The sequence below is a fragment of the Oreochromis niloticus genome, linkage group LG9 (genome assembly GCF_001858045.2).
Source record: "Oreochromis niloticus isolate F11D_XX linkage group LG9, O_niloticus_UMD_NMBU, whole genome shotgun sequence".
Classification (NCBI taxonomy): Eukaryota; Metazoa; Chordata; class Actinopteri; order Cichliformes; family Cichlidae; genus Oreochromis; species Oreochromis niloticus.
The window spans coordinates 3,237,096-3,252,795 of NC_031974.2; the positions used below are offsets into that span (position 1 = coordinate 3,237,096).

Sequence of the window (15,700 nt, forward strand, 5' to 3'; positions counted from 1 at the left end):
TTTTCTCTGTATCTATTATTGTAGGGTCTATTGTACAATATAAAGTGTCTTGAGGCGCCTGTTGTTGTGATTTGGTGCTATATAAATAAAACTGAATTGAATTGAATTGAATACAGCGTCAGCCTAAATGCTAAAGTTACGGCTTGAAACCACAGCCAGTTGGTGCTCTTCTTCCTGCTCCACCTTATAAAGAAATCCAGCAGTCTGTTTAAAATACTGTCACATTTTTATTGTTTCATTTACAAAAAGTTTCATTTTCTACACTTTATTGGAGTGAGCCTCAGAGTCGCCGCACTGAGGCTCAGATACATTCATACAGCGACGACACACACACACACACAGGTCATTTCTTGTCTGTCTCCAGGCAGATGGAGCAGGTGGAGGTTCTCTTTATAAAGCACCACAATAAAACCAGGAACCTCCATCAGTCGCTACTACTGAAGGAAGGACCGGAACCAGGAAGAGGCTTTTATTTTGTTAGGTGTCATTTCCTCTTTCCTGTTCATATGTATGTACACGTGTATTTCTACATGTTAAACTGCTCTTCCTACAGTCACGCCGATGAAGATCAGTCGCTTCTCTTCCTGTTTAGAGACTCACAGCTTGCTCCTCCCACGGGTGGAGCAGATGGCGTTGGTGGAGCTGGACGCCTCTGTTGGCCCGTGCCACAGGAAGTGAACGTTGCTCATGACCTTCTGTGAGTGTAGGACTCCAGCTGCAGCTCCAGATGTTGTAACATTTGGAGCTGTGCATTATGGGTCGGCTGTTTCACTTCAGCTGAAAATTGAAAAAAAATTTAAAGTGGCAGCAGAGCCGTTAGCCAATCAGATCACAGCTGACACGGTGAAGCAGCAGCCTGATAACGCACAGCTAGCTTTGCTAATCCTAACTGCCATGTAAAGCAGGGCTAGCTACTGGTCACTGTTGACATGACAATCCCCCCCCCCCAAATGTCAGATGTTGGAGCAACGCGTCCATCGATTGGCAGCAAAGTCGACAGAGGGGGCGGGTCCCAAGACCAGTGACAGTACCTCTGCTCTTTTCCCGCCTTCGTCACGTTTAAACGAAGCTTAGACTCGATCACAGCTCTGCTCGCCGTCACAGTCAGCACAGCAAGCGTTCAGTCCTACACTCACAGGGCTGTCCTGTGGATAAACACCCAGAATTCCTTTCTGCTCGTCACCATTTAAAAACGTCTGTCTTCGATGGCAGAGACAGAGGACTGTGAGGGAACTCGTGTCTCTGACCTTGACCGTTTCTTTGGCACAGGCCAAAATACCAAAAAGGAGGCGGCCATCTTCACACACCTCCTCAGGACAAGCTGGAGGAAGGAGTCATGTGACTCGCTCTCTTTAGCATCGAGCTCCAAGGACTCGGAGACCATAACCTTCCCTCACAGTTCTGAGGGAGGTCTGAGTGTGTGTGAGGTTAGCCAGGTCAGTGCTAGCAGCACAAGCTAACTCTGATGAAATGACCTGGCCAGGCGTTTCCGTGTGCAGTCATGTACTGTGGAGCCGCCTAAACGAGTCAGATCAGCTGACCGAGGCCCTGAACAGCCGGTGATGTCAGCAGACGACAGGAAGTTCAGGGTTTGGGGGCATTTTTGGAAGCGGTGATGCACTGTCCTGCCTCACAGGAACTTGCATCAGTTCTCATGGAGGCGGCAGCTGCTGGGGAACAGCCGGAGATCCAAACTACCCGAGTGTGACTGCAGCACACGGGTCGAACGAGTGCCCTAAATTATTTACAGAGATGAATTCTCAGGACGGCAAAATAAAAGAATGAATGCACCGTGCAGCAGCAGTCGCTAACCATGCTGAGCACAAACAGGTCGCTGTGACCGTGGGCGCAGCACAGCGTTTCCACCTGTGAGACTTTAATGAGGTAACCAGTTCCTGAAACACCTGGAGTCAGAGACTGAGGCGGGGTTAGCCCTGATGGAGGTCAGACTGCAGGTGGAGCGCTGCCTGAAGGACTGCACCTTACTTTAGAGTCACTGAATCGGGGAGGAGGTGTTAAACCATGTGACCTGTTACAGCAGGGAGATAACAAGGTGTGGATGAGGAGTCAGGAAGGAAACAGAAAGGAGGTAGTAGAGGAAAGGAAAGAAGGAAACCTGAAAAGAGAGGAGGAAGGATGAGAGGAAGTCCAGGTGTAGGTCGTTTAGTGTGAAACAGCAGCGAGCTGCGAGTCGGCACGGCCCGGCAGCTCCGCGGGTTTAATGGAAACAACAAAAACACAAAGTAAACCAAAAAAAAAAATCACAAACATCAAAATGTAAAAATCCAGCTCGTAGAAAAGTCTGTGAGGTATTTCTGCTGTGTTGAGGTGGTCTGTGCTTCAGGAGCTCTACTGTCGTCTCTCATTGATCAGTGCTGATCATTAACCCCCCCCCCCAAACTCTGTACAAACACAGATTTGCATGTGGTCAATGTAACTAAAGTAAAACTAACAATAAAAAGAATCTACAGAAATATATGCATCATCATCATCAGAGTCAGCAGCAGCATCGTAGACATTCATGTTACATGTATGGCATCACAGAAGGGAAGAACGGGGGCATTAGAAGGACACAGGTGACCTTTGACCTCTGCAGCAGCTTCTTAGGATCAGTCTGTGGATCTGGACACCTGGATGTGAGTCAGTGGGGCCTGAGACGTTCATAAACAGAAATCAGCTGTTTGACCTCACAGTTTGAATGAAATCTCAAAGTCACACAGTGTGCATGTCCAGGGCTTTTATTGTGAAAGGCAGGGACAGGAAGAAGCCCTCCTTCCACACGTGTAGAATAAATCATGCAGCACTCACATGTCGGATGCTCAGTTTGAAGGGTTTAACCTGAAGGTGGTGCTGCTGCAGGTCAAAGGTCACCGATCTCTCAGGTAACACAGGCAGGAAATAGGTGTAAACTCAAACCTGTCACATCATGTGCATGTGACAGTTTATACACACACACACACACACACACACACACACACACAGACCTGAATGCATGCATTATGAGGTCTTGCACCTTTAGGGTAACACCTGTTCCCTTGTTTGTTTGGGCACCTTTACAGCCAACAGGCTTAGAGCACCCCCAGGTAAGCACCTCCCACTGAAGGCTCTCATCAGCCACATCTGACTCTGGCCCCACCCTCAGGAAACCCTTAGCCAGCGTCCCATCACCCCCCACCCCCACCCCACACACCTGTAGTCATGATTACCTGAGAAATTATTTCCAAACCAACCAAAACGCTGTGGTTGAGCGCAGTCAGCCAATCACACCTCTGCAATGCGAGGCAAACCAATCACAGTCTCAGCCTTCACCCCCAGGCGAGAAGACAGACACGAAACACGAGAGAACACAAACCGCCACACTGGAAACAAACAGGCCCATTTCGCCTTTTCCCATCTGACATCACTTCCTGTTTCCGTCGGTTTTGGATGCAACCCGTTGGATTTAAAGATGCGAACAACGACGTGTTGTCGCAGGAGACCGATAAAAACTAAAGTCCAGGTAAAGTAGAAAAGCGGTCACTGTGGGTGGGTGTTTGCTGTGTAACAGTCTCGGGCTCCTCTGTGGGTTTTGCAGCATTGTAGTTGCCTGGTGACAGGTGGTTGCTAGGCGACGCTGTTGGCAGGTAGGTAGATAAGATCCAGATGTGAGTAGAAGACAGAAGAGGCAGGAATGAGTGAGGAAAACGGTAAAAAATGAGCGAATAAAAACGGTCGCTGAGGTACCTGGAGATCGAAGCATTCACTGAGTCGGACCCTGAATGCGTTTTCTCATAAAACACACGCCTGGTTAAAAAGACACGAATGAGTCCCACTGAGAGGAAAACTTAGGAACAGCGAGGTGTGCTGGTACTCCGTCCCGAAGGACGAGAGGGAATCACAAAGAGTCCAAAAGAAGTCCAGAGAATAAATTAGCAGCTGCTCTCACGTCCGAAATTCCACTGAGGAGCGATGGCGTGGTGTGTGCACGTCGTTTCTTTCACATCATATACTGAACTCTTTGGGCGGCAGGTCCACGTTAGTTACCATGGGAACTGGTGCGACAGAGGAACCCAGCAGGGTGTTGTTCTCAGAGGTAGGTGGGGCGATGGTGGCGGTGAGGCGGCGGATCTGGGCGATTCTCTCCTCCACGCAGCCGGCCGACAGGCGAGCCTCGGCGTCGTGATCCCAGCACTCCTCGACCGACTCACAGATCTGAGCTAGACCCTGCAGAGAGCAGCACATGGGGGGAGGCGGGGTTAGCAAAGGAAGCACTGTGATGGAGAGAAGAAGAAGGTGACGTAGTGGACTGCAACACAACGAGGCCTTCGTCAAACAGGGGCGCTGTTATTGTAAAGGATGACATCATCAGCATAAATGTGCACGCACGTTACACAACAGCCCCGCTAATGCGGATCCCTACAGCTCTGTCACATAACTGTGGCGTCTTCACCTGAAAACACCTCCAGACAGCTGCTCTGAAGTGACGCTCTGAGTCCTGCAGGTCCACATGATTTACAGAAGGTGTCCCTCAAGGATCCATGTTAGGCCCACTCATGTTTACATGAAAACTTCACAGCTCAGCACAGGACACTTTTATACTGATGATACCATTCTTTATATTTACATATACACTAACACATCTGTGCTTAAATACAACTTCTAAGACAAGCAAGTCTTTTTACCTCCACAGGGAAACGTTTCCCTCTAATACTGCTCAGTCTTACAGTACAAAACACCTGAAAATAAAGGGGCTGATGATAGAAGGTGTCCCTCAGGGATCCAGATCTGGCCCCCTGATGTTTCATGGACTGAGGTTCAGACTCACGCTGTGTTTGAGCCACGGCTCTCTGATGGTCGGTCTCATCTTCTTGTGGACCACGACTTCCTGCAGGTCCTCCAGTGATGGATGCTGACCAACCTCCTCCTCGAACGGCAGCATGTACTCATCCACCGGACCTGAACACACCACATCATCTTATTTTTTTTATATATTTTTTATTTTATCATTATTATTATTATTATTATTATTATTATTATTATTATTATTATTATTATTATTATTATTTTTCTTAGTTTTGAACATGTTCAATGTATTATTTTTGGCATGTCAAGTGTACAGCACTTTGTGTTCAGCTGGGGGCTGATCTGAAAGTGCTATATAAATAAATTGCTTGCTTGCACATATTAAAAGATGGGCGGAGCCAACATCCGCTCCTGAGACGTCAGGTAAACCCTCGCTGTGCTGTTAAGGTGTGGTTAGCCTGTGTGTGTGTGTTACCGTCTGCAGCCTTGCAGCGGGACACCAGCTCCCACAGTACCAGGCCCATGGAGTACATGTCGATCCGGAGGAAGGCGTCTCTCTGGAAGTTGATGGCTCCTTCTAAGACCTCGGGGGCCATGTAGCGCCTGGTGCCCACCTGCACACACAGACATACACACGAGTGAGCATGAGCGACGCGGCGACGCTCGTCTCCTCGGCCGCCTGCGGTCGGGGCAGCTTACCTGTCCGTGCGTCTCTCCCGGCGGTTTCCCCGGCTCGAAGCAAACGGCGAGGCCGAAGTCTCCGATCACCGCCGTGAGGTCCGAGCGCAGCATGATGTTCTTACTCTTCAAATCCCTGAGAGAGCGAGATACGATCAAACATGGCCGCCGTTACCTGTCTGACCCCGCCCACAGTCCTGCTCCTCATCGATCTACTGTGTTATTCAACTACAGCTCCCATGATGCTTTTAGCTGCTGCCTACAGCACTGCCTGCAGTACATGTAGTAGCTTTCATCAGGCTGTGCAGGTTGCGACCCAGCCCCAGCACACACTGAGCTCTACTGCAGTACTTCTTGCTAACCTGCTGCTGCGTGCTGATACTGTGAGTCTCTGTATGTGTTCACTGTGGAGCTGAAAGCAGCGCGTGAGCAGCTGCTGCGTGTCGAGCATGTGAACATAAGCGATCTCTGAGATCCTGAAGTAAAAACGAGCAGCGTGAACTGTGACGTCCTCTAATGCTGACTCACAGCTCCACCGTGTGACAGCAGCTCGTCACTGCAGACTAGGGTTTCCTGTCTGATGTGAGGGGTGGGGGTTTGTGGGCAGACCTGTGGGCGATGGCCGGTTTGGGACCCTCTCCCTTCTGTCGGGGGACGTCTTCGTGGAGGTACGCCAGGCCGCGCGCCGTCGTCTCGGCTATGTGGCACAGCTCAGACCAGCCGATCACGTTTCCCTTCAGGAAGTCCGACAGGGAACCCTGCAGAGACAAACATCAGGAGATTGACCCCACACCCCTGGGAGTTTCTGACCCCCCCCTCGGCCCCCCTTCCTCACCCTCTCGTGGAACTCTGTGATGAGCCACAGCTCGGCCTCGGGGTAGCTCCCTCGTTTCTCTGCGGCGATGAACCTCAGGATGTTTGCGTGCCTCATGCCCGGCGTCATGAACACGTCCCTCTCGTTCTCCCAGGAGTCCTTATTCTGCGAGGAGGAGGAGGGGGAGGAGGAGGAGGTGAGGAAGGGTTGGGAGTTAGGACGGCAACTCTGACGCTCAGAGCAAACATCGGTACCTGGATGGGGAAGATCTTCACAGCCATGTGTTCGTTCATCATCTGAGCCTTCCAGACGCAGCCGAAGCGCCCCCTGGCTTTCACCTCCAGCAGCTGCAGAGGCTTCAGCCCCGGTAGGGGGAGGCAGGAGGCGGACCAGGATTCTGAAGGAGAGGAGAGTGGGGGAGGGGGGGAGAGCATCAACGTGACACATTTATAGGCTGTATCCCAATTCAGGGTCTGCAGCCTTAAAGGCCATGTTTTAAGGCCGATTACATCACCGTGACGCGACGAAGGCTGTCCCAATTCAAAGGCTGCTCGAAATGCGGCCGTCAAATGCGTCCTTCATTTCCCTGAATTTTAAGGATGTGGCGGTGTAGACTTCGTGGCCCAACATATCCCACAATTCATAGCGCGGCAGTCGGTGTGGATAATTTTGCCGAAAAAAAACGGCGGAAGAGTAAACTTTTAAAAGTAAGTACTGAATATGATGTCACTTATTTATGTGCAAATGTTTAATAATGATGAACATTAAAACATTACTGTTGGCCACATGTCGGCAAAGTTATGTGACATTAGTGATGTTTGTACTAACTTGGTTTTAAAGCCTTTACTTTAAAATATACGCCGTTCAATAGTCGACCTTAATCTTACAGAGAATGTGATGATTTTATGGATAATTAAAGTCAGTCATATATCCACAAACACAACAAGCTGAAAGTCAGTGATGCTGCTCGGTTTGCAGTCCTGAATATGACGGCACAGGAAATATAAATAACTGCAACTTGAATCTTTGACCCAGAGTTCAAGCTCACTGCTGTAATAACTAATAATGATTAATATAATAACTATAATATTGTCCATATTATATTTACATTACCACAGTGAGATGACTTTAGTCTCATGAACAACATTAGCTAATTGTTATTTACTAGCTAATCTTAAAATGACTGTTCAGTACAGGAATGAAGCCCAACTATCATGTTTTACAGTCCTGTGGTCTCAGCCTCAGATACTTATCAAATCACACAAAGGTCGTGTAGAAACAAACAAACAAATGAACAAAATATGTTCTCCTTCATTTCTGTCAAACAAAGCTGTATGAAACGTTTCCAGCTGTTAGTATCATGGTTGCTAGGCAACCTGGGCAGTGCGACGGAGGCTAGACCGTCCCATTTCACAAGCCTCCCACTTCCGGCCTTAGCGGTCTTTGAGTACGCGGCCCTTGAGGACCGTTGAGGCTGCAGACCCTGAATTGGGATACAGCCAATGACAGCAACATGAGGGAAGCCCCTCCTACATCAGGATTAATGTGACCCCTGACCCTGAATCCTCCCTTAGTTATGCTGCAATAGGTGTAGGCTGCTGGGGGATTCCCATGATGCACTGGCTGTTTCTTCTTCACTCACTATGTGTTAACAGACCTCTCTACACTGAATCATATCTGTTATTAATCTCTGTCTCTCTTCCACAGCATGTCTTTATCCTGTCTTCCTTCTCTCTCCCCAACCAATCACAGCAGATGGCCCCGCCCCTCCCTGAGCCTGGTTCTGCTGGAGGTTTCTTCCTGTTAAAAGGGAGTTTTTCCTTCCCACTGTGGCCAAAGTGCTTGTTCATAGGGGGTCATATGATTGCTGGGTTTTTCTCTGTATCTATTATTGTAGGGTCTACCTGACAATATAAAGCACCTTGAGGAGACTGTTGTTGTGATTTGGGGCTGTATAAACAAAAACTGAACTACAGGTGAGAGTGTTGTCCATACACCAGCCACCTGTTCAGGTGTACCCCCCCTCTCGCCCTATCAGACCGATTGGCTGTATGAGGAACCACAACGTGGTGACAAACCCTCGTTTGGGATGTTTCCTGCTGCAGTGCCTGCAGACGACCAGCAGATGGTCAAACTGACGTCATCAGCTTCGGTCTGCAGGTAAAAGTAACCGAATACTTCTACTCGTTTCATCAAAAGGGAAGCGTGAGTGTGTGAGGCTCACCTCGGTGACGTCCACGTGTCCATACGGAGGTCTGCGGTGTTGGTACATCCAGACGGCGGTGAGCAGAGCGACAGACAGCATGGTGACGGGCAGCAGGCAGTAAATCATCACGTTTAAAACACCAATGCTGGGGGGCGGGGCCTTGATCACTGACACACACACACAGAAAGACTGCATTTACATTTAAAAGTACTTTATCATCACTGTGTTACCACGGAAACGTCCCTGACAGTCTGGTGTGAGGAAACCTGCGGACGGGTTTCAGTATATAAAGACTGTATATAAAAGATGGAGGCGGCGGCCATGAAACCTCTTGTTTAAGTCACGACCTCATGAAGCACAAACACACGAGGAAAAGACACATGTGACACGTGCTAACGGACCAATCAGATGGCACTCACGCGGCACTGTGATGTCCGGCAGGTGGGTGAAACGCTCGTTGCAGAAGTTTCCTTCACAGCAGCAGAAGAAGACCTGCGGGCTCTCCTCGGTGGCCACACACTCCTGCCTGAGAGAGAGACAGGAAATGACCTCACACACGGTAACACTCTGGCACCAACACCACGTACGTCGAGCACGCCGCGCATCAGACTCGACGTCTGAGGGTGGGCGCTTATGACCCTGGTAGCAGAGCAGAGGCCTGAGGAACGCTTCACCTGAGGGTGGAGGACGCTTCAGGCTGCGCTCCACCCATGACACCACCAACTGGCTGTGGTTTCAAGCCATAACTTTAGCATTTAGGCTGACGCTGTATTCAATACGATTAAATTCAGTTTTATTTATATAGCACCAAATCACAACAACAGGCGCCTCAAGGCGCTTTATATTGTACAGTAGATCCTACAATAATAGATACAGAGAAAAACCCAACAATCATATGACCCCCTATGAGCAAGCACTTTGGCGACAGTGGGAAGGAAAAACTCCCTTTTAACAGGAAGAAACCTCCAACAGAACCAGGCTCAGGGAGGGGCGGGGCCATTGCAGCATAACTAAGGGAGGATTCAGGGTCACCTGGTCCAGCCCTAACTATATGCTTTAGCAAAAAGGAAAGTTTGAAGCCTAATCTTGAAAGTAGAGATAGTGTCTGTCTCCTGAATCCAAACTGGAAGCTGGTTCCACAGAAGAGGGGCCTGAAAACTGAAGGCTCTGCCTCCCATTCTACTTTTAAATACTCTAGGAACTTTTAGGACTACCTCACCTACTGACCACAGTATGTGAGGACTCAGGGCTGTGTGTCGGACAGGGTCGTCTGCAGTACGGGGCCCCCACAGGGAACGGTTCTGGCTCCGTTCCTCTTCACCATCTACACTGCAGACTTCTCCCACAACTCCACCCAGTGCTTCCTGCAGAAGTTCTCTGATGACTCTGCAATAGTCGGCCTCATCACTGATGGGGACGGCAAGGAGTACAGAGGACTGACCCAAGGCTTTGTGGACTGGCACCAGCTGAACTTCCTCCACAACAACACCAGTAAAACCAAGGAGCTGGTGGTAGACTTCCGCAGGCACAAACATCCTCCACCGCAACCACTGAACATCCAAGGTATGGACATCGAGGCTGTGGACAGCTACAGGTACCTTGGTGTTCATCTGAACAACAAACTGGACTGGACTCATAACTCAGATGCCCTCTACAGGAAAGGGCAGAGCAGGCTGTACCTGCTGCGGAGACTCAGGTCGTTTGGAGTGGAGGGCCCACTCCTGAAGACCTTCTATGACTCTGTGGTGGCCTCAGCCATCTTTTATGGTGTGGTCTGCTGGGGCGGCAGCATCTCTGCCGGGGACAGGAAGAGACTGAACAGGCTGATCCGAAGGGCCAGCTCTGTTCTAGGATGCCCTCTGGACCCAGTGGAGGCGGTGAGTGACAGGAGAATGGTGGCTAAGCTGTCATCCCTGTTGGACAACATCTCCCACCCCATGCAGGAGACTGTGACAGCACTGAGCAGCTCCTTCAGTGGGAGACTGCGGCACCCACGGTGTGGGACGGAGAGATTTCGCAGGTCTTTCCTCCCAACTGCTGTCAGACTCCACAACAAAGACTTTAACTGATCAAACCACACAATAAGACTAAGTGCAATACTCTTTTTCCAACAAAGTTGTATTTTTACTCAGTTGTATAAAGCATCTGTATTCTATTTTTATCCTATTGTATATTTTATTCTATTTATTCTACTGTATATAGTATTTTATTCTTATTGTATTCTAACTTTTGCACTGTCCACTTCCTCCTGTGACAAAACAAATTTCCCACGTGTGGGACTACTAAAGGTCATCTTATCTTAACAACAAGTAGGCCTGCAGTGCGAGAGCGAAGTGCTCTAATAGGGTGATATGGTACTACAAGGTCATTAAGATAAGATGGGGCCTGATTATTTAAGACCTTGTATGTGAGGAGCAGGATTTTGAATTTTGGATTTAACAGGAAGCCAATGAAGGGAAGCCAAAACAGGAGAAATCTGCTCTCTCTTTCTAGTCCCTGTCAGTACTCTTGCTGCAGCATTTTGGATTAGCTGAAGGCTTTTCAGGGAGTTTTTAGGACGTCCTGATAATAATGAATTACAGTAGTCCAGCCTGGAAGTGATAAATGCATGAACTAGTTTTTCAGCATCACTCTGAGACAGGATATTTCTAACTTTAGAGATGTTGTGCAAATGGAAGAAAGCAGTCTTACATATTTGTTTAATATGTGCGTTGAAGGACATGTCCTGGTCAAAAATGACTCCAAGGTTCCTCACAGCATTACTGGAGGCCAAGGTAATGCCATCCAGAGTAAGAATCTGCTTAGATACCATATTTCTAAGATTTTCAGGGCCGAGTACAATAACCTCAGTTTGATCTGAATTAAGAAGCAGAAAGTTAGCGGCCATCCAGGTCTTTATGTCTTTAAGACATTCCTGCAGTTTAACTAATTGGTGTGTGTTACCTGGTTTCATGGACAGATAGAGCTGCGTGTCATCTGCATAGCAGTGAAAATTTATGCTATGTCTTCTAATGATGCTGCCTAAGGGAAGCATGTATAATGTAAACAGAATTGGTCCTAGCACTGAACCCTGTGGAACACCATAATTGACCTTAGTGTGTGAAGAGGACTCTCCATTTACATGTATAAACTGGAGTCTATTAGATAGATATGATACAAACCACTGCAGTGCAGTACCTGTAATACCTACAGCATGTTCTAATCGCTCTAATAGGATATTATGGTCAACAGTATCGAATGCAGCACTGAGGTCTAGCAGGACAAGCACAGAGATGAGTCCACTGTCAGAGGCCATAAGAAGATCATTTGTAACCTTCACTAAAGCTGTTTCTGTGCTGTGATGAGCTCTGAAACCTGACTGAAACTCTTCAAATAAGCCATTCCTCTGCAGATGATCTGTTAGCTGTTTGACAACTACTCTTTCAAGGATGTTTGATATGAAAGGAAGGTTGGAGATTGGCCTATAATTAGCTAAGACTGCTGGGTCTAGAGATGGCTTTTTGAGTAAAGGTTTAACTACAGCCACCTTGAAGGCCTGTGGTACATAGCCGATTATTAGAGATAGGTTGATCATATTTAAGATCGAAGCATTAATTAATGGCAGGACTTCTTTGAGCAGTTTTGTAGGAATGGGGTCTAAAAGACACGTTGATGGTTTGGAGGAAGTAATTATTGAAGTTAACTCAGAAAGATCAATTGGAGAAAAAGAGTCTAACTTAACATCAATGGTACTAAGAGTAGCTGTAGATAATATTACATCTGTGGGATGATTATTGGTAATTTTTTCTCTAATGATAAGAATTTTATTTGTGAAGAAGTTCATGAAGTCATTACTAGTTAACGTTAAAGGGATTGTTGGCTCAGTAGAGCTCTGACTGTTTGTCAGCCTGGCTACAGTGCTGAAGAGAAACCTGGGGTTGTTCTTATTTTCTTCAATCAGTGACGAATAGTAAGATGTTCTGGCTTTGCGGAGGGCTTTCTTATAAAGCAGCAAACTATTTCTCCAGGCTAAATGATGATCCTCTAAATTTGTGACACGCCATTTCCTCTCCAGCTTACGAGTTATCTGCTTTAGGCTATGTGTTTGAGAATTATACCACGGAGTCAGGTACTTCTGATTTGAGGCCTTAGTTTTCACAGGAGCTACAGTATCCAGAGTCGTACGTAGTGAGGAGGTAAAATTATTAATAAGATAATCGACCTCTGTTGGAGTAGCGTTCAGATAGCTGCTCTGCTCTATGTTGGTACAGGGCATTGAAGATGATAACAGTGGGTGGATTATATTCTTAAACTTAGTTACAGCACTTTCAGAAAGACATCTACTGTGATAAAGTCTACTCTCCACTGCTGTGTAATCAATTATTGTAAATGTAAATGTTATCAGGAAATGATAACATTTACATTTCAACAGCTAATGCTAGCTAGCACGCACACACACAGATGCCTGCTAATCACGCCAATCAAAATCCTCAGACTTCACTTATTAAACTTGAGCTCCGCCTTCCTGGACCCTCTGTTGCTACAGTAACCTGACAGCAGCCATGTTATTGGTCACATGATGTCATTAAAGGCTACAGCAGCACAAACACGGTGCAGACGTCCAGCTCAGGTGGAGCTAAGAGATTAAACTGGTCAGAGCTGCTGCAGGGCTTCGTGCTGATGCTTCACAGTATCAGTATTAGTACATGAATGTACTATTGCTGTGTGATTTATTACTATTACTGAAGGTTACTCACCATACCAATACCAACTAGATGTGTAAATCTTAATATAAATGAGTAACAGTAGGTGGACATTAAGTAACGCTGCACTTTTTGCAGCGATCTCGTATAGAAAACTATTCCGCGCGTATATAGAACAGGTCCGCAGCTCCGAACTATAGTAAAGGGACCTCTGGCTAATACGTCGGGTTCATGTCGGGCTCATAGCCGAAAACTAGCTTTACTTCGTTGTCTGGGTCAACTTTGCTAGCGAGAGACAGAGAGAGGCGTTATGACATTATGCGGCAGCAAGTAGAGGTGATATGGGCCACAAGATTGAGACACAGGGATTAGAGCCTCTTGATGCGTGTTTTGTTTGGGTTTCCACCGGCGTGGAATTACCTGAAATAGAGAGGGCATAGCCTAACATATGAAACAGGAAAAGACCCCTGTGTCATCCATTTTCAACAAAGTAACTGTATTCTGAATACCACATTTTTAAACAGTAACTCTAACGGAATACAGTTACTCATATTTTGTATTTTACATGTATTCTGCTACTCCCCAACACCATCTGGGATACAATGGCGTTCCACCCTCGTCACTGCGTGGTCTGCAGCACACAGTACACCCAGGTATGAGGACGCAGCCCCCCCCAGCATGTTCCCCTGTTGTAAATCCCACAGAGGAGTTCAGGGGTTATGATCACGACCCTGTGAGCAGCTGCTCTGAATGGAACGCTGCCCAGAAACAGGAACGCAGCGCATCACAGGACAGGAAACTGGATGTGGCCCCGACACAGAACAGACTGACTGTCATAGATTTGTTTACATGTATTTACAGGACTTCAGTTTTCAGCCACAGTTTGAACAAACATCATGGAGTCTGTATCGCTGTAGGGTCTGCCTGACAACATAAAACATTCAGGTGACTGTGGCTGTGATTTGGATCAAAGCAGATCCTGGATCAGCTCAGCGCAAGAAGGTAAATGTGACAGCATGGATCACACTGTGGTTGGTGTCTGCTGTGTAACGATTGGCTGGAGGAGCTCAGACACCATTTATGTTGTTTGAAGGCAAGGTGTGTGTGTGTGTGTGTGTGTGTGTGTGTGTGTGTGTGTGTGTGTGTGTGTGTGTGTGTGTGTGTGTGTGTGTGTGTGTGTGCGTGCGTGCACCGGTCGTAGCAGTTGAAGTCGTCCAGCCAGCATCCCTTCTTTACCAGCTCGATCGAGCCCGAGTTGTTCCTCCAGGAGGCATAGCAGTGCGAGCGTTTGTCCTGCTCGTCCTCGCAGCGCTCCACGCCGCTCTGGTTCGTCTTCTCGATCTCGTAGTTCACGTTGTAGTACACACACTCCCTGGTGTCGGCAGTCCCGTGGCTCAGCCCTGCAGCACACACACACCCCCAGAGAGAACAGGCTTTAATCTAGGACGTGTCACAGAGCGTCCTCCAGCTGAGTCCTCCACACTCGTCTCACGTCTGTCTGTGGACTGGAGTCAGAGAGCTGCTGAGGTCCTGCACGAGGACAGGACGTGAACCAGAGCTGCTGTGCAAACAGCCGAGGACTACAGGAGAGCCGAGGGAGGCTCCTCCATCACAGCAGCGCTGTTACGTCCCCACATGAAAGCTAGGCAAAGAGAGTAGGGGACAGTAACAGTTGGATCCGGGTTGAAATGAAAAGAACGCCAGGCAGAGGTATTTAACACAAAATAAATCTTTATTATAATCAATTAACTCAATAATCATATGAATAGTAACAACAGAAAGAGACAGCACCGCTGCTTTAATGATAACTCAGACAGATCAACACAAGGAGAATGGTGACCACTTCAACAAAGAAAACAACTATAAGGCTTCAACAGAAAAAGACAGCAACGCTGCTATTAACAATAACCAGGCAGGCCAAACAAAGTAATGGAGGCCGCCGTCACCTAAGCAAAACCACTACTTGGTTAAGAGCTACTCACAAAGAGCCACGCACGGTGGGGCTGGTCACACTCACACAGCAGGCCTTTTCCACACCTAGGCTGGAAACACACACTGACCAGCACAGAGGAAAACCACCAGAAGCCTCTCCCACTGCTCCTACCACTCCACACCGTAGGCAGGACAATCACACACCTAACACGCAACGCAGCGACACCAGAGAAAGCCACCCTCCCACATCCAGTCCATCCCCAGCTTATATAACCTCAGAGAGGTGATTGCTGACTGGGCCCAGGTGGTAAATGAGGCCAATGAGCAGCAGCTGTGTCCTGGGGAGAGAGAAGAAGCGAGAGAGAGACAGAGGGGTGGAGCAAGAGAGGAGGCGGAGAAAAACTCCACGCCCACACAAGGGCAGTATCAGGAGGGCCAGCTAGGGCCGTTACAAGCGCTCAGCCGTTACAGTCACAGAGCTCGATCAGAGAGGAAGCCCAGATCACACCATCAACTCATGTTCTTAGTTGTGATTGGAGGATAAATCAAACATTTCCTGCGCTCACAGCATGAAGCCACAAACCGCAGCAGGTGTCCCGCTGAGCG

At 48.1% G+C, this 15,700-nt stretch overlaps 1 protein-coding gene across 1 annotated transcript in view; it reads right to left on the reverse strand.

Moving 5' to 3' along the window:
- Positions 1–207: 207 nt before the first annotated feature.
- The window catches only part of LOC100691414 (activin receptor type-2B), a 39,196-nt gene continuing 23,703 nt past the window's right edge, over positions 208–15,700 (reverse strand). The window contains 11 exon segments of the mRNA XM_005461865.4: positions 208–4,203; positions 4,805–4,935; positions 5,258–5,396; positions 5,482–5,596; positions 6,070–6,218; positions 6,296–6,439; positions 6,529–6,641; positions 6,644–6,671; positions 8,499–8,647; positions 8,900–9,006; positions 14,355–14,562. Coding sequence (XP_005461922.2) covers positions 3,982–4,203; positions 4,805–4,935; positions 5,258–5,396; positions 5,482–5,596; positions 6,070–6,218; positions 6,296–6,439; positions 6,529–6,641; positions 6,644–6,671; positions 8,499–8,647; positions 8,900–9,006; positions 14,355–14,562 — 1,505 coding nt within the window. The 3' untranslated portion in view covers positions 208–3,981.